The sequence below is a fragment of the Poecilia reticulata genome, chromosome 2 (genome assembly GCF_904066995.2).
Source record: "Poecilia reticulata chromosome 2, P_reticulata-male-v2, whole genome shotgun sequence".
Classification (NCBI taxonomy): domain Eukaryota; kingdom Metazoa; phylum Chordata; class Actinopteri; order Cyprinodontiformes; family Poeciliidae; genus Poecilia; species Poecilia reticulata.
In genome coordinates this window covers 22,959,199-22,984,818 of record NC_088831.1, presented here as the reverse complement: position 1 = coordinate 22,984,818, position 25,620 = coordinate 22,959,199, and the positions used below count along the sequence as shown (strand labels likewise).

General features: G+C 39.8%; 1 protein-coding gene and 1 long non-coding RNA gene across 3 annotated transcripts in view; one reads left to right on the top strand and one right to left on the bottom strand.

Moving 5' to 3' along the window:
- Nucleotides 1–1,654: 1,654 nt before the first annotated feature.
- On the bottom strand, nucleotides 1,655–7,783 carry LOC145549147 (uncharacterized). 2 transcript variants are annotated; one of them, XR_014085118.1, is made up of 6 exons: nucleotides 7,541–7,783; nucleotides 7,362–7,463; nucleotides 6,568–6,690; nucleotides 4,527–4,666; nucleotides 3,741–3,844; nucleotides 1,655–3,135 (listed from the first exon to the last, which is right to left on the bottom strand). It is a non-coding gene; the product is annotated as an uncharacterized LOC145549147 (long non-coding RNA). The 2 variants fall into 2 exon arrangements; XR_014085117.1 differs by lacking the exons at nucleotides 7,362–7,463; nucleotides 7,541–7,783 and having other exon boundaries at nucleotides 6,568–6,852.
- A 13,683-nt stretch (nucleotides 7,784–21,466) lies between these two features.
- The window catches only part of plekhm3 (pleckstrin homology domain containing, family M, member 3), a 41,867-nt gene continuing 37,713 nt past the window's right edge, over nucleotides 21,467–25,620 (top strand). Inside the window, exons 1-2 of the mRNA XM_008432787.2 lie at nucleotides 21,467–21,544; nucleotides 24,576–25,483. Coding sequence (XP_008431009.2) covers nucleotides 24,853–25,483 — 631 coding nt within the window. The 5' untranslated portion in view covers nucleotides 21,467–21,544; nucleotides 24,576–24,852. The remainder of the gene's footprint in view (nucleotides 21,545–24,575; nucleotides 25,484–25,620) is intronic.

The window sequence follows — 25,620 nt, the reverse complement described above, 5'->3', positions numbered from 1 at the left end:
CACACACATATATATATATATATATATACATAATTGTCATGGTACCCCCAAGAATTTAAAACTACTTTCACCCCTGGTTATCAGGCTGTCCGGACCACCAGAATTTGGTAAGTCTGAAAACAAAAGAGAATAATTTTATTTTTTCAACAGCATAATGAAATAATGCAAAGTTTTAATCTTTAACTTCTGATGTCCCATAGTAGAAATGGATGCATTTGGTTTTGGACCCCAGAAGACAAAGAAATGTTTTTTGACATTTACCATTAACACAATGACTTCCTATATTTTAAATACAGTTTCTCTACTTTTGAGAGTGGCGTTCAAAGTAACTGCAGCGTGTTATTAAAAGAAAAAGTGAGTAAAGGTCAATATGTCAACAATGCCTACATTTTCATACATACAAATTCACTGGTAACACTTCAGTCTATAGCAAAATGTATCAAATTTGTTATTGACTATCTGAAAATAAGGAAAAACATTAGGCTGGGTCTACAATTTTCTGCACACACTTTAAATCCTGAAGCTGGTGAAGATTGTTAACCACTGAAATAGTTTTGTTGAGTAACCAATATTTTTTAGAACTGCTTCACGTCTGTATTTTTGTTTTCTCACTCCTCTGACTGGTTGTGGTCCAGCTGTTTATGTTTGTGTGTCTATGCTGTGTGCTGCAGTCAGGTCGGCTAGCCTGGTCAGACAAACAGTGGATGCAGCGGATGAGGAGGATTTAAAAAATCACTAGCGATGCTCTGACGGAGAATCATCAACCTCGCCGGTTATCACACTCGTGTTTAAACTGCCACACTTTTCCCAGTGACATGCCGCAGTTTCTGCTGATAATTATGGCATTATTTTTGAGCCACCAATCTGAATGTGCAGTGAGATTGATGTTAGCACATATATCTATGTAAACAAATAACAGTTTGTGATGCATGAGTTTAAATCTCACACATTCGCTCAAAGTAGTCGGTTTCTCCTTCTCCACTTCTTTCTGCATTTATCCCTCTACAATCAAATTTTAAAGTCCTCTGTTCTTCGGTTAAATACATAAAATGAGACATTTTACTCAGATTTTCAGAAAGAATGCAAATAAGGACAACTGGCTACTTTACTGTCTTTCCAATGGATGAATCATTTCCAACTACAGCTGCGTGCAAACAACTGACAAGGTGCTGTTTACAGAGACCAGTCATCTCAATGTTGTTGACGTGGTATGGACTAAAGGACAAAAACCCCTTTATAGGTCGCCCCATAAAGGGTAAGAGTTGAACTCAGAGTTAACTCAGAGTGTAACTCAGAGTTAAAAAAAAAAAAAAAGGAAACACTGGTGAGATTTGGGGAAGTTTTGTCAACCTGCCATCAGGAACCTTTTGTTTTTTGCATTCAACCAAATTCAAGTTGATTCCTTAATGACTGGAAACAGAAATGTCTTCAAATGTCAACCACAAACAAATATTGTTTTGTGTTTTGAACAACATCACAGGATGTTTTTAATGTTGTTAGGATTTAAATCTAAATATTTTTATTCCTTTAGTAGTTATGGTTATGTTCACAAAAAACACAGAAGACTGGGAAAACATTTTCAGATAACCAATTAATACAGTTTATGTAGTTTCAATTTTATTTTATTTTTTGCTTGAAGCATTGGAGTCTTAATGCTTAAGTTGCATTAAGACTTTCTAGAAGTGCGTTTTATTTATGGGTCTAAATGTGAAAAAGTGAAGCACATTGTGAAAAACATCAACACCTGCTGTCATGTACAGTGTCATGGATATTATTCAAAACAAAAGAATATATAAACTGGATCAATGCAACAAAAAAAAAATCACTTCCTTTGTTATGGGGATTAAAAAAGATGAGAGTTGAGCATGCCTGGATGTGTCTCTAATTCTAAAAATGTGGAGGTTGTGAGGTTTTCCTTTTCAATATTTGGCCATGAATCAATTTCCATGTTTCAAGTTTACTGTGTTTTAAAAAAAAGAAATAATATTAACAATAAACATGCAATGTTAACGTAGCAGCTGAAAACATACAGAAAAGAGCATGAAAAACATTGTAACACTGGCAGATAAATGTTAAGCAGATGATTTTATAAAATTCACCCATTTGACGTAACGGCTCAGTTGAGAACTCGGTTTATAAAATGATCTCTCCTCTTTACGACACATCGATTATTGATAAATATTTTTTTAAAGCTGTTTTAGTTTCTAAATAAATATGAAGATATTTAAAATGGGATGAGATTAGATTTTCAGAAGAACTAAAGTTTTACTCGCATTCCCAATGTGAGAAACCCGAACTCGATGCATATTTTCAGTTTTATGTCTCAAAGAGAGTTAAAACAAATGAATTGAAAATGTCCAACTTTTTCAAACGTTTTGGAGGCCTGTAAGCTAAACATGTTTTTAAAGTCATTGAAGTTAAAGGTACAGATTTTTTTTAAAGCAGTGTGAATGGGTAACATGCAAAACACTGATTTTGTTTTGAAATACATATTTTTATTGACATTTCTGAAAAAACATTATATAAATGCAAGAGTTGTATTCAAAATTCAAAAATAACACCAGCAGATTTAATCTTCTGCCTTAAAGTAGTAACTTCCTGTAAAAGACTCGTATTGCTACAACATGCATCCGTTTAATGCCACTAAACAGACGAATCAGAGCAGAGGAGACATTATGACTGTATGCATAGTGAATGTTAGATTGTTGGAAATGATTTTTAAAAAACTAATCATATTAATAGATTAATAGTTCAAATATTTTTACTTAAACGTTTCCACCAATTGCTGATTTTTCTACCAGTGATGTTTAGTTTTTTTTAATGAATTTCTTAAGGAATGTTTCTGATTATTAACAACATATACATGTACATACAAAATTAAACAATATGCTTGAAAAAGTCACTTCAAGCTGCATCTATTTAATAACACACCATAATGGCATAGTGACCTGTATTATAAAGCAGTTAGAAATGCTTATTTAGACTGTCTACGTAATTTCTTTTTCACAGATCCAGTGCAGAGATTGAGAACATTGAAGGTCGTTCCAGACGTCATCAGTTCTGGTGTGTGTACAGTCTTCATCTGCAGCTCCAGCGTCTTTACCGCCATTATCAGGCTGATTCTCCGCCCAGAACCTGAACATTAAAGAAAAGAGAATAACCGTAATCACCTTATGTTATGACGGAATAAAAACAAAGGAATTACTTTAGGGAGACACAGCATAAATAACAAAATACCTCTGTGTCTCCACCTAAAATCGTCTCAGTGTGGACAGAGTCTAAGTCTTGGATGCGGTTGCTCGGCCAGAAACCCATTTCATGGAGTTACATGTTTCTGAGCTAGTCTGAAGCTAATCAACATTGTATTATTGCATAGATGTTTGTCCCCACACATCTAAAGTATACTACTTTAGCTCATTTGTGTTGATTGTTGAACTAACTATTGGGGTTAATTCTTGGCTTTGCTAAAACTTTGCTCAAGAGTAAGATTTAAAGCTCTCAGTCTTAAACAGCCTGATTGATTTGAAGCATATTTCTACCTTGGTCCAGTCTATTCTTATGGACTAAGAAAAATAAAGAGGGTAGTAATCCAAGAATAAATATTAATAAAAATGTACACAATTTTTTTATTGTCTTCATGCATCAAATATTCCTCAAAACAGAAGCCAAAGTGTAAGCTAAGAAAAATTCATATTTTTAATGGTCAAGACTGAACGACAAAAGAAATAAAGGAATAAAACGTCAGAGCTGGAGAAGATCCATCAACCCACTGCCAGGTACCCTCAGTTTGTTTGTCATTCAAACCAATCCAAACTGAATCCTCAGTGTACGAAGCCACAAAGTTCTGCCAAATGTACAAAAAACACATTTATTTTTAACTACATTACATTACATGCAGTTTAGTGGTGAGTGTTTGATGCATAAATGGTACCTTTTCCCATCCCTTCGTTTATAAATATAACGAACTATACTACTTATGCAAATATTTAGTAGGTATTTGTATTTTTTTTTTTACCTCACTCAATCTTATCTGCACCTAAAACTAAAAAAAGATATTGAAAATGTTTTTTCGGTTTTTTTGGGCGGGGGGTGGTTTACATATAATATGTAGGTTTTATTCATCTCTAAATGTGTTTCAACAAATCTTAGATCAGGATGGATTAATCATGTCCACCTTATATTAGGCTACATATTTTAGATTTTTAGCTGCAGTTGATCAACATTCCTTAAAAACTGAATCACAGGAAGAGACAATTCCTCAACAACTAAAATAGGAAGCATTTTTCTGAGCTAGAGCCAAAATTCCTTCAACTGGCCAAACACATTACGGGCATGCAAAGTTTGAATGCATAGCACTTGAAATATGAAGTACTTGCAAAAATTGCTTCCAAGCATCCATTAAAATATTGCAAACACTAATATTGCTATTTCTCTGTAGCTCTTCACAACATCAAAACGTGGAAGACCACGGATCAACAAAACGTGTCATAAGAAGAAAAATGTTTCCCAGTAACAGAACCCAGTACCTGTTCTTCTGCGCTGTTTATCACCACCAGATGGGCGTTTTTCTTCACGCAGTATTCTCTGGCTGCATCCCAGGAACCGCATCAATACACAAGATAACAAGAACCATAGAACCTCGTCCATCCTGTAGGACATCCCTCCTCTAAAAGGAACATCCAATATTACACATTTCCCTCCATTTCTGACCGATATCAAATGCTGAAGATAAACCTTCCTAAAGTACAAATGGGATTCAGTTTGTTTTCTATTTTTAGTAAATCTGTAAAACCCTCTAAAATGTTTTCCCACATTTTTATATTGGGGTATTTGTGCGTGAGTAATTAGCAATGAGGCTGTAACAAAACAAAATGTCAAAAAGGTGAAGCTCTGGCAATATTTTTTAGATGCAGCCTTACATCAATAAAGACATTTTCTCAAACGTTTATTACATCGTTTTAGTGGCAAATTTCACATGAAGTAAAAAAAATTAGATAAATTGCTGGGTTTCAGACACGTGACCTGGATGAAGTGCAAAATTGAGATGGAGGGCCGGAAGTGGATTTCTCTGGTTCAAAACAAAGCAAAACTGATCACAACAAGTAGCTAATGCCCTAAATAGGCTGAAACAAACAAGGCATCTCGAAAAAATACGTGTATATTTAGGATATAATCTGTATTATCTTGGTAAAAAAGACTTTTCTTTTAATCCTGAGGATTTACCAGTTGTTGAGGCGATTCACATAACTAACTACCTGGAGCTGCAGACCTCATATTATACGATGAGCCAGAAGAAAGTTTTCAAAAGCCTGGAGAATACAATCATTTAGATTGAAGTTGGGTCAAGCATTTAGTACCAAAAGCAGCATTAAGTGTCTGTCGACTTCTTTCTGCCAGGTGAGTAGTGAATTGTGCTATTTTAAGTAATTAGCCTATGATAAAGATGCTATCGCTAACAACGAACTAACCCATGTTATTTCTATAAGCTTGGATCTCCTGGTAAATAATTTATTTAGCTTCTGTAAACTCAAATTCATGCTGGAGCTGTTCATTAATGTTGAGTCGTTGTAGGACGCTGGATTCAGGTCCAATGTAGGTCAACCATTCGCAGCGACCTACAGTGACCCCATGTTTCTGTCTGGCCACGAATATAGCTCGTGTCCAGACATGAACCATGTGGGGGAATAGTCACAGCTCACTGTGACTGTATGGCTGGGTAGGTTATATTTAATTTATTTAGCTTTTTTATTTTTTTAGCATGAAAGTCCCACTGAATAAACATACTTTCTGTCCATGACTCGACACTGAGCTAGCTGCTAACAACATTAGCACTGTGGGGACAACCACGCTAGGGCATGAAAATAATATATCTTACTTTACATATGAATGCTTGGCTTTCTAAGTAACTGTCCAATAAGACATCTGAAAGTACAATTTAAACTTTGCGAACCTGTTAGAAAGTGGGCGCTGCAAACTCTGGCAAACCTCCTGTTTATAGCTGCAGATTGTTGATCCACTTTTCTCCTCTTTTTCAGTAAGTTTTTTAAAATTAACTCCCTTTTGACCAATTACCTTCAAAACACGAAAATAACATTTATCTTTCTCTCTGTTAGAACTCATGCTTCGGAAGCAAAAAGCCCGAACTGTAATTCCCCCGTTACTTGCTCTCTGTTTGACACTAGAAAATAAATACAAAATAAGGTAAAAACATTGTCCGTTAGAATGGATTTAAATTATTACACTTAAATAGCACATTTTAACAAAAATATGTTTGAGAATATTGCCTACTAGCATAAGCTAAAGTTAATGTTAGCCATAAAGTTTAAAGAAAGTAAATCTCACCTTCGTATCTGTGAAAGTACATATTAAAACCTTTCTCTAGCTTACTTGTTGGGGCTTTGGGTCGAGGAACGTCATTAATTGTTACCTAGGGTAAGTTTTGCAAGCACCTAGTGTAAAATGCCATTTTCTATACACCGGAAACGACCGAGCCGCTTTTCCTCGAACGTGGAAACTGACGTGCAAAGAGCCCTAAACAGGCATTCTCACAAGCAGCAGAGGACTTACTTTGTCTAAGCCTGCTCAGCTCTTTATTCATGTCAGTGAGGTTGGCATTCAGTCGGTCTTTCTCTTGAGTCACCGAAGAAAGCTTGATGGAGAAATCCGCTACCAAATTGCCAGTTTGATGACCTAAAATGAACAAACATTCATAATGAACTCGAAGATTCAACACACGTAAGTGACATGGTGCTGTGTTTTCTTGTTCAGTTCTCATGTTCACAATAAAACACACTTCTTTACGTCGAATAGCTGTTTTCACTTTATTGCTAATTTACAGGTGCAGCTTCTTCTTCAGCACAGTGCTGCCTACACAAAAGAACTCGCTCTCAGTGTCCCCAGTGGATAACTGGAGTACAACATGCACATACGTAATAGTAAACAGAGCAAGGATACAGAAATTGCAGCTGTGCCTTTCAAAACAAATCAGAAAACATGAACACATTGCACCAAACAACTCAAAGACAAGCTAAGATGAGAACACATGTGGTTCTGCATAATGGTGCCAAAATGGAAATATGTTTGTGTGACAATGACTGTACTTTTTGGGGGGAAACTTTTCTATTGGCTTTGATTGCCTGGGATCATCTAAGTCTGTGTCTTCACTTCTTCACTTAGCTGGAGGCAAATTATAAAACTTTCAATACACCTCAGCATCATTATGGGAATCTCATACTGGTCTATGCTTACTGTAGGCTATCCCTGTTGGTGGGGTCTGCAGCCTGCAATCAGCACAACACTTTATTCTGTTTGTATGAAGACAGTTAAGAATGAAGGCATTGATTTCGGAGAACCAGACTCACAGCGGATAAGAACGTAGATCAGTCCAGCCAGCAGGAAAGTAGTCAGGAGCCCCAGTATGATGATAACACCGACATAAACTCTCTTTTTAGAGTTTTCTAAACCTTAACAAAAAAGAAATGGGAATCAAACACAATTTGACATTTAACAAAGGCTGAAAAAACCAAAAACATATATCCACCTTGCTCTTTTCTCCAATCATTCTTTCCTCCTAGAGTTATTGGTGTACCTTTAGAGAACACTTGAACGGGTTCATTGGCGTAGATGTTCTCCATTGTCTGGATGGATGTTGCTCTTGTGCCTGATTGTCAGATCTGCAGAAGTAGCATTCAGGAAAAAGGCATCCAGTTCAACCTCATATCATTTGAGGAAGTCAGACGTCAGAGGTGACCATATCTTTTCTAAAGTTTCACATTGCGTAAACAGCAATTATGTTTCCTTAAAGGAAATGTATCACTTAAAAATGCATATTGTTTTTACCGTACAGGACAGTTGAAATGGTGACATAAAATTATAAACAGGAATATCTACACATCTATAATATTTAAATTCATTGTTTTAATCTAGTTGAGTCTAATTAAATACTTTTATAAATGCCTTCCATCAATCCTGAAAAAATGCAGCGAACATGTGAACAAAAAATCTAACCTAAACACTTTGCTTAGAAATTTATTTTTGCATCTTCAGTACATTTATAGTACAAATCTGCAGCTGTTGAGCACATTGACAAAAATGTCCTGCCTAAAAAACTCACACATGCCAGTTTGACAGTTAAAGATTTACGCAAACCCCAACTTCATAACTTTTGCACAAAGATTTACTGCTTCTGTGTGTGTGCTTATTTCTGGCCCTCTCACTGCGGTTGATGACAGAGGAAGTGCATCACCGCCACTAATTAATTTGCTAACAATGTGGATTAACTCTCAATTCCTGCACTCTCATTTCCCCTTTTTTCAAGAAAATGAACGCATGCTTCTTCTTCTTCTGCTTTATTTTGAGCCCCACAGATGCAGATCGTGGGAAAGTCGTACGCACATTTTCAAATGTTATAACTACTTTTGGCATTCATGCTTTGCTTCTTTTTCAACCACTTTCTTACACATTGTATAGTCTTCCATTGAATTTAATTTAATGCATAATTTGTGTCAGCTTCATTATTTAGCTGGATTATTTTCTATTCCAATGTGACACTCTGGTTGCCTTTACCAGACTCTTTTTGTTGCAGGTACATTTGGTCATTCCTGCTTCTTTTCTTGTGGTAAAGAAGCACAAGAAAAGTGCTTCTTTACCACTTTTCTTGTGTTTCCTCCTCATAACAGGAGGTAAACATCCTCCAGTTATGAGGATGTTTTCTTGTGGTATTCCTAGAATACCACAAGAAAACATCCTCATAACAGTCCGCATTCATATTACGCTCAAAAGTTTTCTCAGTCATTGTCACTATAACTTTTAAAATATTAACATGTTGAAATATGTGTTATCTAAGTGAGTAGTTTCAATACAAATTGTCAAAATAGAAACTTTACAGACAAACAATTGTTTTTATTAGTTGTTGCTTCACAAATAATAATATGACCTTTCCCAAAATCAACTGAAAAGTTTTTTCTTTTGGTAGTAAAGCATTCAAACACTTTATATAATAGCTCACTTATCAATTGATGAGAGTCCACTTATCAATAATTGCAAAAAAGCTAAACAAAAAAAAGAAACATCAAGCCAGAAAACACAACACTGTATCGTACTGAATGCTCTGCTTGGGGTTTTTATGTTTGCATGTTTTTAGGTACATGGTCCTGATACTCTTGAACGTTTAACCTCTGACCTGCAAGCTTGTGGAGCTGCTGTTCCACAATTGCCATGACAACGGATGTGTGTATGTTGATGCTGAGATTACTTATGAACGCTGTGTGATAAAAGGGTGATGACAGTAAAATGCATCACAGACTTATGTTTGTGGGGTTTTTTAAAAAAATAAAAAAAAAGAGAGAGAAACACGTCTTGGGTTTCAGCGTATTTTGAAAAAATAATCAGATAATTCTTACAAAGTTTCAAAAGTAGTCGAATATGAATTTAAAGGAGCCTGGATCTTCTGGATCAGAAGTGATCTGATTTTCTCCACTGTTGAGTGAGTTGGATCAGGGAGAGCGATGGAGGTTGATTTGAAACAACCTGTCATGATTTCAGCCCTTCAGCTCCACCTTCAGTGGGCTGATTACTCATTACCCTCACCTGCTCTGTGCTGCTCCCTATTTAAACAGCTGCTCGTCACCAGCTCAGTGCGAGATCGTCTGTTGCCACTGTCACAGCTTTCAAGCCTTGTCCATGTTCCAAGTAGTCTACTGGTTTTCTGATCCTGCCTGTTTTTGACCACTGATTTTGCCTTTTCCCTCTGCTCTGAAGATTGTGCCCTCCTGTTGCTGAACCCTGCCTGGTCCTGACCCTGCCTCCTGGTTGCCGTCTATTGGATTACCTTGCCTGAGAAACCCCCGTGCATGACCCTGGACTGTGTTAACGACTAGCCTCTGGTTTGTGGATTTTGTCCCTGTCATCTAGTTCATCCCTGAGTCCCTGCGGCCCCCTCTGCCCTTTCACCCTACCCCCTCCAAGCTGGCTCCCCGACCCCGCTGGTCCCCCACTTCCTCACTCACCAGTGTGACCACTCCCTGTGGAACCCACCCCCTCCCTTTATTTAGTAATAAACTTTTTGATCTGATCTCTGGTCTTGGCTGCGTTTTGGGTTCTGGCTGATTTTGCATACTCGTTACAGTACGATCTCGCCAGTATGAACCCACAGCCTAATCCGGTTTGGTGTTCTAGTGTGGAGAATGCCATTACTGGCCTAGAAAGAAATGTCCAGGAGCTTTTACAGGGACTTTCATCTCTAAAAGATTCCCAAACTCAAGCTAGGCCCTCCATTACACCGCCACGTCCTCTAGCTGTCACTCCCTCAGCTAACGCTAACAATGAACCTAAGATCCCCCCCCAGAGCGTTTTGATGGGGATCCCGAACAGTGCCGACCTTTTTTAACTCAGTGTTCTCTGCTTTTTGAACTCCAGCCCTCTGCCTTCCCTTCTGAGCGGGCCAAGGTGGCCTACACCATCTCTCTACTATCTGGTAAGGCAAAACAGTGGGGAACTTCTGAATGGGAGAATGATGCCGACAGCTGTGACTCATTTTTTGATTTTTCTGAAGAAATGAAGAGGGTTTTTGATCCAGTCCGTCCTGAGAGGGAGGCTGCCAGGAGACTGTTTTCTCTCAAACAGGGCTCTCGACCTGTTACTGACTACATAATCAATTTCCATGCCTTGAAGTCCAGTTGCCTTTGGAATAATGAAGCCCTGTTTGACGTTTTTTACCAGGGCCTGTCAGATGAGATTAAGGATGAGATTGCTGCCCGTGACCCTCCGAGGACCCTTGAGGCCTTAGAAAGGCTTGCCACACGGATTGATCAACATCTTCGTGAGCGTAAGAGGGAGAGGTCTTCAGCTAATTATCAAAGAAGGGTTTCAACTGTCCAGGTCAGTCCCTGCAGCATGCCACAGGTCTCCACAACTCCCCCTGCTGGCACTGAGGAGCCCATGCAGTTGGGTAGGACCAGGCTCTCTGCTGAAGAGAGGGAGAGGAGGTTCAGAAATCACCTGTGTTTCTACTGTGGAGAGAGAAACCATCGCGCTCTTTGCTGTCCGTCAAAAGGACAGGCTCAGTAAAGCTTGGGGTGTCTTGGCTGAGACCTATCCTCAGATCTCAGAACCCTCCACACAACCAGTGCACCAACAGATTTTCTGACTCTCCTGAAGGCAGGGAGGTTCCTGTTTTCATTGATTCTGGGGCTGATGCTGACTGTATTGATGTTAGCCTAGCACATGCGCTCGCCTTGGAGTTGGAACTTCTAGATAAACCACGTGAGCTCTTTGTTATTGATGGGTATTTGATCAAATAACCCACTGCACTAAGCCTGTGTCTGTACTGATTTCAGGAAATCACCACGACAGGATCACGTTTCTGCTGACCAGGTCTCCTGAGATCCCCGTGATTCTGGGACGCCCATGGCTAATCAAGCACAGTCCAGTCATCAATTGGCTCACGGGTGAGGTTCAGTCTTGGGGTTCATCTTGCTCCACTTCTTGTTTAAAGGAAGCCCCCATCATGGCTTCCCCCCGTGAGGTCAACCATGACTATCCAGATTTGTCTAAAGTCCCTAAGGTTTACCATGATCTGTGTGAGGTGTTTAACAAATCAAAGGCCACTTCTCTGCCTCCCCATAGAGAGTACGACTGTGCCATTGACCTCCGCCCTGGAACCACCCCACCCAGGGGCAGATTGTATTCCATTTCTGGTCCTGAAAGAGAGGCTATGGAGAAATACCTTTCCGATGCCCTCAAAGCAGGTCTTATAAGAAAGTCTTCCTCTCCAGCAGGTGCAGGATTCTTTTTTGTGGGCAAGAAGGATGGATCTCTTAGGCCCTGCATCGATTATCGAGGTCTTAACGAAATTACTGTCAAGAACAGGTACCCTCTACCTCTCATGACTTCTGCCTTTGAGCTCCTTCAAGGAAGTACAGTGTTTACTAAGCTGGATCTGCGCAATGCCTACCATCTGGTCCGTATAAGGGAGGGAGATGAGTGGAAGACGGCTTTTAACACCCCTTCAGGGCACTATGAATATCTGGTCATGCCCTTTGGGCTCACCAATGCCCCAGCCGTTTTCCAGGCATTGGTTAACGATGTCTTAAGGGATATGTTAAACAGATTTGTTTTTGTATACCTCGATGACATTTTGATTTTTTCCAAGGATCTCCCCACCCACATCAAGCATGTTCGTGAGGTTCTTCTTAGGCTCCTCCAGAATAATCTATTTGTGAAGGCGGAGAAATGTGCTTTTCATCAGCCATCTGTATCCTTCTTGGGTTTTATCATTGCTCCTGGCAGGATTACCATGGATCCATCAAAGGTGGCAGCCGTCTTGGAGTGGCCCAAACCATCCAGTCGGAAGGAACTTCAACGGTTTCTTGGATTTGCCAATTTTTATCGCCGTTTTATCAAGGGTTATAGTTCAGTGGCTGCCCCTCTTCATCAACTCACTTCCACCAAGACTCAGTTCCAGTGGTCTTCAGAGGCAGAACATGTTTTTGGTAAGCTGAAAAGTCTTTTCACTTCAGCTCCCATTCTGCGTTTTCCTGATCCGTCTAACCCTTTTGTTGTGGAGGTTGATGCTTCAGATACTGGGGTTGGAGCCGTCCTGTCGCAACGGTTTGCAGATGATGCCAGGCTACATCCTTGTGCCTTTTTTCTCGCCGGCTCTCTGCCTCCGAGAGAAACTACGACGTAGGAGACAGAGAGTTGTTAGCTATTAAACTAGCATTGGAAGAATGGAGGCACTGGCTGGAGGGGTCGGCACTTCCTTTTACTGTGTGGACAGACCATAAGAACTTGGAATACCTCAAGTCAGCCAGGAGACTGAACCCACGACAGGCTAGATGGGCACTGTTTTTTAGCAGATTTGACTTCACTCTGGCCTACCGACCTGGCAGCAAGAATGTCAAACCAGATGCCCTTTCAAGACTTCATCTGTCCTCTGTCTGCTCTTCTGATTCTGTTGACCATGACTACATCCTTCCCTCCAAGACCAGGTTAGCTCTAACCAGAATAGAGACCTTGCTCAGGAGGAGTCATCGAAAACAACCACCTCCAGCTCAATGTCCTGAGGGTCTTCTGTTTGTTCCTGAAGAGATGGTACCTAAAGTCCTTCAATTCTGTCATGGCTCTAAACTTTTCTGTCATCCAGGTATTGCAAAGACTCTGGCTGTGGTCCAGTCAGGATTCTGGTGGCCCACTCTGAGAAAGGACACACGAGAGTTTGTTTTAGCATGTGTCACCTGTTCCAGAGTTAAGCCCTCCAGACGCCCCCCAGCTGGTCTTCTGAGGCCTCTGCCGATTCCTCATCGACCATGGTCCCACATCTCTATGGATTTTGTCACCGGCCTGCCTCCCTCTCAAGGTAACACGGTACTCCTCACTGTGGTTGACAGGTTCTCCAAGATGACCCACCTCATTCCTTTACACAAGTTACCTTCAGCACCTGATCTCGCTAGTGTGATGGCTCGAGAGGTGTTCAGACTTCATGGCATTCCCCGCAACATTGTATCTGATAGAGGACCACAATTCATTTCCCGTTTTTGGAGTGAGTTTTGCACCCTTCTCGGCATTGAGGTCAGTCTTTCTTCAGGTTTTCACCCTCAGACGGATGGCCAGACAGAGAGGATAAATCAGGAAGTAGAGTCCAAGTTGCGCATCCTTTGCATGGACGCTCCTAGTCGCTGGTCCCAGAACTTACCTTGGGTTGAATATGCCATTAATGGATTACCATCGAGCTCCACAGGTCTGTCACCATTTCATGTCGTTTATGGCTATCAGCCGCCCATTCTCTCTGTTCAGGAGGGAGCCACCCAGGTCCCTGCTGCCCATTTATCAGCACGTCGCTGTCTCAGAGTTTGGAGAAGGGCCAGAGCTACTCTCTGCAAGACTTCTGCGGTTTATGCCAGGAATGCCAATCGCCACAGATCCCAAGCCCCGAGATACCTGGTCGGTCAGAGGGTGTGGTTATCTACAAAGGATCTGCCCATCAAGGTAGAGAACCGCAAGTTGGCACCCCGTTTTGTGGGCCCATTTCCTGTTACTAAGATTGTTAACCCAGTAGCGGTACGTCTCAAACTACCGCCTTCATTACGGGTACACCCCACCTTCCATGTCTCCAAGATCAAACCACTGATGTCATCCAGGTTGTGCCCTCCAGCCAGACCCCCTCCACCCCCCCGACTCATTGATGGGGCCCCTGCCTTTACTGTGAGGCGGTTACTGCGTTCCCGACGTTGGGGCCGTGGCATCCAATATCTTGTGGACTGGAAAGGTTATGGTCCTGAGGAGAGGTCCTGGGTTCCTTCTCGCCTGGTCCTGGACAAGGACCTTGTCCGCAAGTTCCACCGCCAGCATCCGGACCAGCCCAGAGGGGCGTCAAGAGCCGCCCCTTGAGGGGGAGGTGATGTCATGATTTCAGCCCTTCAGCTCCACCTTCAGTGGGCTGATTACTCATTACCCTCACCTGCTCTGTGCTGCTCCCTATTTAAACAGCTGCTCGTCACCAGCTCAGTGCGAGATCGTCTGTTGCCACTGTCACAGCTTTCAAGCCTTGTCCATGTTCCAAGTAGTCTACTGGTTTTCTGATCCTGCCTGTTTTTGACCACTGATTTTGCCTTTTCCCTCTGCTCTGAAGATTGTGCCCTCCTGTTGCTGAACCCTGCCTGGTCCTGACCCTGCCTCCTGGTTGCCGTCTATTGGATTACCTTGCCTGAGAAACCCCCGTGCATGACCCTGGACTGTGTTAACGACTAGCCTCTGGTTTGTGGATTTTGTCCCTGTCATCTAGTTCATCCCTGAGTCCCTGCGGCCCCCTCTGCCCTTTCACCCTACCCCCTCCAAGCTGGCTCCCCGACCCCGCTGGTCCCCCACTTCCTCACTCACCAGTGTGACCACTCCCTGTGGAACCCACCCCCTTCCCTTTATTTAGTAATAAACTTTTTGATCTGATCTCTGGTCTTGGCTGCGTTTTGGGTTCTGGCTGATTTTGCATACTCGTTACACAACCATCTTTTATAAAATTAAAGTGCTTGAAGGAATCGGACTAATTTCCTTCAAGCACCGACTGACCCACTAGTAGGATATGATCATTAAAACATTTGTCTCAAAAAGTGCTGTATTTTTTTAATTGCATATCTATGTTCTAAATGATGTTTATGTGGTGATAAGTTATGCTTATAAACCAATAACCATGCTAAAAGGACGTTCTCGTGGAAGGTTTTAAAAGAATTTTATTGACATCATAATTACATTTTTTTTAAGTCAGCTACAAAAAGAACAAATACATAAATTAAAAGAAAGTTCCAGATAGATTTAGGGTTTTTGAGAAAACCCTAAACCCTAAATTAGTCTAGTTAACTTCAGGAATCATTTAAAGTGGTGAAATGCAGAAAGCTTTGGCTACTTGATTCATAACAATAGTAGAAAGTGCAATAGTTATAGTCATATAGTTACAGAAATCAGCAATGTTCCCTGTTAGAAAATTGCAGTAAAATGACTAGTTATAGCTGAAAATGATTCTTTATAATTTCGCCCTCTCTTTACAGTGTTATGTATTATTGTTATGTTAAAAGCTAACCACCCGCCACCCTCATATACAGAGTTCTTATGAAAGAAAGCAAATGCTTTTGCATTTTTAAAAAAGTGAAAAAAAATTTTTTTTTACTAATTTCATTTCCCTCTGCTATTGAAGTGAATGCCTCTCTAAAATTTTGCCTTTTCTTTACCATTTTCCTCTTTCTAATTTTGCTTTGTAAAAACTATTTAAATGAAGTGCTTCCTTTATATTTTGTTACTTTATGACCTGTTTGTGTCTGAGGTGCAACTTTAATAATTAATTTCTGAGCTGAAGAGTCAGAAGCTCATTACTCTTCCCGCAAAGAAAGACTCGTTAACTTAGTGTTTGTTTTGCATTGTACCTTTGATATTTCAGCATACGCAGTCATATTGAGGTTGCATTTTTATTGCGTGTCTTTTCAATGAGCTACATGAATTATGTACTGTATTCTGTGTGCTGTGTATACTGTATAGTAATGGAGCAAGCAGTTGAGCAGAAATAAAACTTTTAGTGACCAAACATCCTTACAAGCAAAAGTGTTAATTGAGCAATCAGATACATTTAAGCTTACAAACATGTGACTAAAATAACAAAGGGAAATAGTAATATTCATGTATAAAAAATTTACTTTGAACAGAGCGATCTCTTAGGTCTGTCGGCCAGCAGGGGGCGCTCATGAGTGAAGAATGAATTCTCACAAGGCAGAAGATGGTATACAAAAGGGCATTTTCAATTGAATATCTAAATGTGACCTTTCAGACAATTTATTAATAGAACGTATTACAAATAAAAATAATGTCATTTTAAAATGGGATTACATTTCAAAGTCTCTGTAACTGCAAAATAAAAGTAAAAAGAAAAATATCCTAAATAACAATTTTCTGAGGTTGCTGGTAAACCTTTTAGTTAGCAAAATGTGTGTGTGTCTCTCTCTCTCTCTCTTATCTACTTTTCAATCTTTACTGTATCTGCAGGAGGAAAGACAAACTAAAGTAATGAGACAGCAAAGAGAAGTTCAGGAAAGCACTACAAGAGGACGACAAAAACAAAAAAAAATCCATGTTTTATCCACAGGAGTATTTTTATTTTTATTTTTATTTTTGGTAACAATGTAAAGTGACTGACTAACTAATATATATTTAGAATATGTTCATAGGTTTGGCCAGAAGGGGTCAGTGTTTATGTGGCTCACCAAGCTGGTCCTCCGTTTTGGTTACTCGGTAGAAGTCAGCCTGTGGCTGTACATTGCTTTTTAAAATTCATTACTTATGTATTTATTTATTGGGTTTTATATTTACGTTTTAACTGAAGAAGGTGTTTAATGTTTTGTTTGAACTGAAGTGATTTAAAAGGAGTGGCCAACAATTTTCCAGTGGTATCGCCATGTTTTTCAGTTTATCTTCTGATCGAAAAACTCGAAGCAAGTTTTCTGAATAAAGCTGATCTTGCCAGAACTCCTCCATAACCTTTTCCCTGTGCTGTCTGCTGTGCTTGACCTTCATGATGTTGATTTTTTCTCTAATGTTCTTTAATAAACATCCTAGGCCTTCTCAGAACAGCTGTATTTATGTTGAGGTTAAAATACAAACAGTGGTCTTTATTTAGCAATAAGAAGACTTCTGGGGTGGATTGTTCACACAGAATCTTATCTACGGGTACGAAAGTAAAGGCTGATGAACGCAATGTCACATTTCAGACTTTTTTCAAAACAATGAAAACAATAAGTGACTCTTCTTTCACTTCACGATTACACCCTGCTTTGATAATGTAGCTGCAGACTGGTTGCATCACAGGTAAGCAGATCATTTACATGTAAAGCATCAGTCTATGTGTCTCACGTAGACTTGTTCTGTTTTGTGTCAGCAAAGGGGAAACATTCACTAAACACACACACACACACACATATACACGTTTCCATGGGGACCAAGCGGCCACTCTGCTGTTCAATTGCCTGTGAGTGAGTTGATGTAGACATCTATTGTGCTGTGTGTGTTTGGGGGGTCAGGGAGCTGGCTTGAGGAGGGTTAGAGGGGAGCAGCATTGAACAACACAGTAGACAGATGAAAGCACTGCATATCCTTAAATCTAATCATAATTTAGTCCTCAGCAGCAGAAGATGGTCTGATCAAAATAAAGAGGGAAAGAGGCAAGACTGAGGACAGAGAGGGACCCGAGTGCACTAGTCAAGGGACGGGGGGCTGGTGGGGAAGGGGGAGGATGTGAGACCGCTCTGAAATGGGAAATGATAGATCAGAGACAGCCTGATTCCTAAAGCTGATGCTTATTTCTTGCATCAGTCTTGATTTCCAGGCGCGGGCACTTACCCTAAAAGGATTTCTAAAGCGTAGACGGAGCAATGTTTCGCGGATGTCTAGACCTTCATTCAGATGATGTCAAATTATGACAGATGACATGACAAAAGCCGGAGAGAAACCGCAAACTGAGAAGGATGGAACGGTGATAAAGTTTCCAGCAATTTATAAAGCCGGTTCTCTGAAGGCAGATAATGATGAGGCTGTCAAAGACATGTTACAAACAAGGTTTTAATATGGTTTTACATCAAATCAGATGCTTTACACAGACTAATGGGGGAATTTACGATCTGTAAAGGAACCCCAAAAATAAAACCATTGCCTGGATGGACGGATGGATGGATGGATGGACGGACGTGTCTCTTGCTGTTGAAGCACGAACACTGATCTTAAAGGGGCGGTATTATGTGTTTTACAATCACCTAGAATCATTTTGTAGAACAAGTTATCTGCAGTTGTTATAAAAATGCTGCATACATCAAATATGGCTTCAAAGGAATTTGACTTCATAAATTAATGCCTTGAAATTGGACCTCTGTCTTTTTAAGAAAGTCCTGTTCTTTCCAACTCTCCACCTTCAGGAAGACATCACAACAGCGCTCATCCACCAGCGTTGCAGTGTGAAGTCACTCGCATCTAATGAGCTCAGAAGATGCTCAGATCCACCAGGTGTTTGCTAATTGTTGCTGGCTAGTCTGAAGGAGCATCCTCAAAGGCGGAACTAGGCCCACCCAGGTGTTTTGGACAACTGAATGGTTGCCATAGGAGATTCCAGGATTTCTCCAACATGCTTTAAAGAATCAAAGCAACACTCCAGGTATGTTTTTGATGAGGGAATACTATTATAATATGATATGAAGCTCAAAAAAGTCGATAAACATGCCGCTTTAACTGAGGCAAGTGAGATCTTTAGGTATTCCAGGTTCCTTTCTTCCTCCTAGATGAATTGTTAATTTGATCCTGGATCATGTTGATCGGCTTCCCACTCCTGGAAAAACTTACCCAGGAGTCAACTGGGTACTCCTGTACTGGATACACTGGTTCATGTCTGCTCCATTTGTGGTTCACTGGAGTCCCAAAGGATTAGAAGTAACTGATAGCAACCACTTTCTTTGTTTTTCATTTGCTCTTAACTTGTTTTGAGATTGGAAAACGATGCAGAGATTATTCAGATCTTTTACCTCAAAACAAATTTCAAATAAAAATGTTAAACCAGAGAATTTATTCCCAGAAAATGAGAAAAGGCCAAAATAACCAGTATTACATGCAGGGCTTTCTGATCTCAGGTAACGCAAAGAAATCAGGTTTTAAATTACACGATATTTATTCTTTACCTTACTTATACTAAACGTTAACTTCTATTATCCTAACATAAATCTATGTTGGAATAATACTGATTTATATTTTTTTAATCACAGCTTTCATATGTTTTGCTGCCGGGATCAGGCGATCACCTAATCTGTTCCTCATGAAATGAAAAGATGTGCGCTAGTATGCAATTCAATAGAAGCCGGAAGCAAATGACTATAGTGCATCTAGATATTGTTTTTCTTTTTTTAAGTTACACATAAGTCTGTGAATATTTTCTGTGCACTTATATTGTTGTATAAGATATGGCTATTTGCATTCATCTTTCCACGTCAGTAAAACATAAGAATGGGTGCAAAATGCACTAAAATAATGACAATAACCATCACAAAGGAAAACAGAGCAGTGCTTGTTGGGATAAAGGAAACTGGTTCTCCAAATAGTTTTAACAATGAGAAGTACTCCATGGCCGCCTCACATCGTTTCAGCCCTCGTGAGAACTCTGTTTGGAGGAGAATTATGTGTTTTACCACGTTAGACGGATACTTTGGGTGGCAGGTCAGCTTCAAGGAGCCCATTAGCAGAAGCCCATTCTCCACCTCGGCTGTGTCCTCCTTTCTTCTGGCCCTTTTTCATTTTGGTCTGAATTTGTCAGTGCAGACGTATTTCATGACCTTCCTTTGTGAGACTAAGTAAATGTACTACATCCTGCCTGCCACCCTAGGTATTGATCATGCTTTTTAGAGATTTTCATCCCATTTCATGGTAATGATAATAATGGAAATGCACTATGTGTTTCAGAATTGGTTTGATGCAAAACACATCAGAGTACGGTTCTTGAAAAATCTGAAAGGTTTTATAAGATTTTGGAAAATAACTTTGATCCTCGTTTCTAAAATGAAGAATGGAAACAGGAGAAAAAAAAGTGTGATGTTTTTCCAACGTGTCTTGAAAAATGCCAGCAAAGAGTTACAGCAAAATCAATTACAATCAATATAGGTGTAAAACAATACTGTGAACAATTTAGCAAAATAACAGCAATGATGATGATGATGATGATGATGATGATGATATTTGCTTTATTTATTAAATTGTAAGAAGTGTTTTGGAGGGGGGGGGCTGGGAGGGATTTTCTGTTCCTCAGTCTGACAGATAGTATTTTTGTGTATTCTGATATAATTAGTTGATTTTCATAGCTTACTTGATGAGCTTATGGAGATGTATTAAGTTGTGTGGATAATAAATAAATTCATAAAATGTTTATGTTTTTCACAAAAATGTTTAACCTTTGTTAATAAAATGACTAATTGGGAAACTGTTGAACATGTCTACCTGAATAAAACAAGACTGAAAAATTCAGCTATGCAAATTGTGTCTTACTAACTTCTCATTTCTTGATAAAGAAAAACTGACTATATTTACTTTGGATGCATACAGATTGTCTTCCAAAACTATTTACATTAGAAGAACATTTTTACATTTTGTCACATCACAACCAAAGTGTTCAGAGCATTTATTATGATTTTAACTGACAGATGAACCCATGGAACAGCTAATTTTGAAGAGGACGGAAAAGTATACATTTCAAAACATTGTCACATATTTATTCTGATACCCCTAAATACAATACACTGCAAATAATTGTCCTCATAGGTCACATAATTAGAAAATAGAGCTAATCTGTCTGTAATTTAATAAATCCCAGTTAATCTGTGAAAGGTTTGTTAGAGGACATAATCATGAAATTTAAAGTAGAATCAGGTTATAAAACAAGCTTTCCTTTTTCCCATGATTTAAACATCTTACTGGGCATTTTTCATCCCAATGGTGTACCATGTTTATTTAATAAAATATTTGACCACTTTTTAAATAACAGACATATTAACAAACTAAATAGATATGCTATTTTTAACATATTGGATTGAGATGTTTCCCCCTAATCTATCAATAGTGTAATAGGAATTAATTTACTGTGACATTATTTCCTTGGACCCCTCCTGACCCCACTGGGGGACAAGAGTGTAAGAAAATGAATGAATGAATGGATGGATGGATGGATGGATGGATGGATGGATGGATGGATGGATGGATGGATGGATGGATGGATGGATGGATGGATGATTTTCTTGGGTAAAGACAGAGCTGTAAACTAGTCACTTGCTAATTTTTTATTTTATTTTAAATAAATACAACACGTCTGTTTATTTTGTTATTTTTATACAATGCCTCGGATTTTGGTCAATGTTTTTCTGGGCATCTGCTTTTTTTAAATTTCCATGAGAACGTTTTGTGGAACCTTATTCTCCAGTCGGAGTTTCACGCCGAGGACTTCCGCACTGACGGACTGGAATGACATAATGGTAAACAGAATAAGGTGAGTCTTATTTACCTTTACCGGTTGGAGCGTGACGGCAGTTTTACCGCCAGACAATACAGCATCGGTCCAGTAAAACATGGTGGATGTATTCAGAGTCAGTGAGACATTATCGGTGATGTTAAAGTCACATTCATCCATGATGGAGAGAGGCTACCGTTAGCTGTTAGCTCACATTAGCAAAGGATAAATAGGCCTAACTCAAGCAGATTTGCCGGTCAAATATGAGATTAATGAACTTAGTTATGTCGTTTGCAAGTGGTAGTCATAAAGAGAAGAGTGTGCGGTGCATTGTCAATTACTAAAACTACACAGAAAGCTGACTGGCTTTAATTCTGTTTCTACAAAGATGATGAGTCTTAATGGACTCGGAGGCAAACACTTGAGTAGGACTGGATGGTGAAAGCTGCTGATTATCAATTTCTGACAGCGACTAGCATCTTTACTCTGATGTGAAATCTTCCTGTAGAGATTTTTTTTTCAACGAAACTCGTTAATTAGCGGAGAATGTGTTGAATGACAATTTGATGTCCCTCTCAGATGATTTTAATCTCATTAGGTTCAGGTTTAACACAAATTTATTGAGTTAAATATGAACAAAGACGATTTTTTTTTTACTGGAGAAAAAAGTAATAATTAAGAGAAGAAAACACAATTTGCTTTGCTTTTCTCAAGAGTCCATGAAGTACGCGTCACCCCTGTTACTTCCAGCCTGAGAGAAAATTTTTCTGTTAAAATGTAGTATTAAAACGCAGCATCCACCTGATCAGACATTTTAAAGAAACCACTCCTCATATGTATTTTATTTTGCTTAAAATAAGTAAACAATTTGTCAAGAGTTTGATAAGCAACATCATTATGGAGTGTATATTTGCCTTTTTGTTTTATACATGAACATTTCTGAGATTTTACAGAAATATAAAAACTGGTAAACTCAAGTGTAATGTATTGAAGACATGTAATAGTCTTCAAATTAATATTACAAGAATGCGATATTTGCTGTGTCATGAATTTAAGCTCTTCATATCAATAATGTATTTGGCCTGTTGGATGGAGTCTGGCTGCAGTAGATGATTAGAGACCATTCTAGAAGCATCTTGATTCATCAGATATCTGGTTTTGGTGCACTGTATGGACCTGATATAAAAGACGTCACATTACATTTTAGTGTAATGTGAAAGAATTATAGAACCTTTCACAGATTATGTTGTTTAACATTTTGGGACAATACGGAGAGACCAGATAATTTAACCAAGAACATACTTTTCAAGTTTATATAATTCAAATATTAAAAATGCCATCTTTTTTTATTTAAAATGGCTAAAATTGTACACAGGTGTATCGAATCGGGCCTTCTGGGACTTCAAGAAAGTGGACTGGAATAGCGTGAAAGTGTTGGGTGATTTAAAGAGGTGCTTCTTTCCACTGAGAAGGACATTCAAAACAAAACATGCCAACATGGTTGTAGAAGATGGTCCACCCTGAAAGCAGACCGCATGATGACCAAAAAAAGCTGTCTCTATAGCAGGTTCTAGCAGCAGATGATATGAAAGTATATACCGTTACAATCAGAAGTTGATGGAAGATATTTAACTTTCATGGGAGTTGAGCAGGGAGAAAACATTTGATCTCTTAAAGAAAAGAAAAAAAGATGGATTCCACACAGTTTGTCAGAGAGAACATAAGCAAATATCTGAACTTATGGAATAAAGTCATTTGGACAGACAAGCCAAAGCTTTGACACAAGAACAGAGGACAAATCCAGTATTTCAGGTGAATAACCTATTGTAACATTTCCTCATATTACTCAAACCATTGGTGACAAATGTTATCCCACTTGTGGGCATCTGTTAATCATATCTGGTCAGTTGAAGATGGTGATTACGCGGCCAGCGCTGTGTTTGTCATCAAAAAGTACTCCTTCAGAAATATAGCATGGAAAAACGCAAAAAGTTACCAGAGTGGTAAAAACAGCAGAGCAGTACCTGGAAACAACTGGTGCATTTAGATTGTGATTCACGCGTAATATTTATAGAAGTAATATTTTCCAGCATCCCTGTTAGTTGGTTGGTAGGAGATGGATTTGGCAGCTGGTCTGGTTTTTCGTGATTCATGTGGGGATCAGGAGGAAGTTTGATGAGTAACTGATGATGATGAACTCAAAGCTGAGTCTGCAGGCACATGATGTCATTCTAAATATGGCGGGTGTGCGTGGTAAAATGTTAATACAAACTGGACAATGCTAAGAATTTGCTCCAAAGTGATGAAGCTACAAATCTTTTTAATTTTGACAATGGAAAAATAAAATGGATCTATGACATTTGTGACATGCCATCTTATGCTCGTAGGTCTCAAGTCTTTTCCTGTCTTTTTTGGGGAAATATCTTAAAGAAAAAAAAAAACAGATCTAAATCAAAGATTTTTAATTTCTAAAAAAGAAAATCAATAATATTTCTGCTGCCACCAAACCCTCCTAGAAAGTTCCCTTTTGTAGTCTTGAATGATTTGTACATATTTGAACCCAGCAGACATTGCATTCTAGTGATGTAATGTCCATTAAATAATTAATATATGAACGGGGGAGGAAGAAAAATCAATAGGAGCACAAATGACCCAGCCTATACAAACGGTATATAGAGGGAGGAGGATGAGAACGGATGGGCATGTCAGGCAGATGGATGGTAACCCCACCCTGGCCTGATTTCTCTGCTGCTCAGTCTGCCGATAAGCAGCAGAGGAGGAAGTCCATCATTATTTCACTGGAACATAAATGGCGGGATGACCAACTCTATTCAGCTAATCGAGATACCGTTGGTATGTTTGAAGTCAAATCTTTATTACTTATCTGCTTGCTTCAACAAACGCTTGTTTTAAATTAACAACATCAACTGTGACATGAAGTGGTTTTGTTGTTTCTTTGAAAAAAAAAACCGAGACACAGCTTTCTTCCTGTCAGCTGCGCATCTGTTCTTGGTATTGGTTTTGCACATCTTGTCTTCACTTCCTCTTTCTCTCTTCTCTTTCGTCACAGAGAACGACCCAGACGCTTTCTGCCAGCTGACCTCATAACCACCTGACAACCGAAAGCAGAGCATTGATTTCAGTGTCAGCATAGCGAATTTCTAATCAGGCATCTTTGTGTGTTCACGGAAGAAAGACGCAAACTTTCAGAACTGGAAAAGGAAAAGCGGAAGACATCTTCAGTCGGACTTCTAGCAACTATTTGAGAAAATCTCAGACATCCTGAAGACGGTTCTTCTATTCATACCTGACTCTCATGTCCAGAAGACTCCGTTATGTCCTTGTAAATGCTAGTTTTGCTTAGTGGTCATGATTGCAGGGCTTTTGTTCCTGTTCTGGAAAACTCTCTTGCTACAAGATTAGTTACTCAGGGGAAGTGCCATCCTTTCACAGCCATGGAGGGCCTTGAGCAGCTTGATGTGGTGGGTGACATCAGCCCAGCTCTGGAAGCAACCGAGGACTTCATCCACTCCATGGCTGGGATCCAGGGTCAAGGCCCGAGCCTCGCTCAATCGAGCAACCGCCAGCCTGCGAGGACGCCCAAGCAGCTGCAGGACATGTCCAGCGCCGCTCTGGGCAAACTGAGCTCCAGCGGCGTTTGGAACCTGCTGGCCGGAGAGCAGCCGGAGGTGGGGCCCCTCGGCCTGGCCTGGGCCGACAACTTCAGCGTTCTGGGCCTGGGGATGGGCTTGAGGCATGGGAAGAGGAGCCGGGCACGCTCCACCAACGACCTGGTGGCCCACATGCAAGAGTGCGCCAACAACGCCGGAAACGCCTCGTCGAAGTCGGTGTTTAAGAAAGGACACAATCGGTCCAGGTCGGACGTCAACTACCGTCCGTCCACGTACACGGACAACGGGCTGCCCGCGGTGGACTGCGACACGCTGAAGAACATGATCCTCAACCAGCAGCAGGACGGTGAGTGCACGGACAAGATCGTCCTTCATTTGATGATAAAGCTTAAAAACAAATGACGACAAAACGGGTTGAAGGTGATTCCTATTTTAGATGTTATGCAGTTTGTAGCATAAAAATTCATGTTCAGTTACAGTATA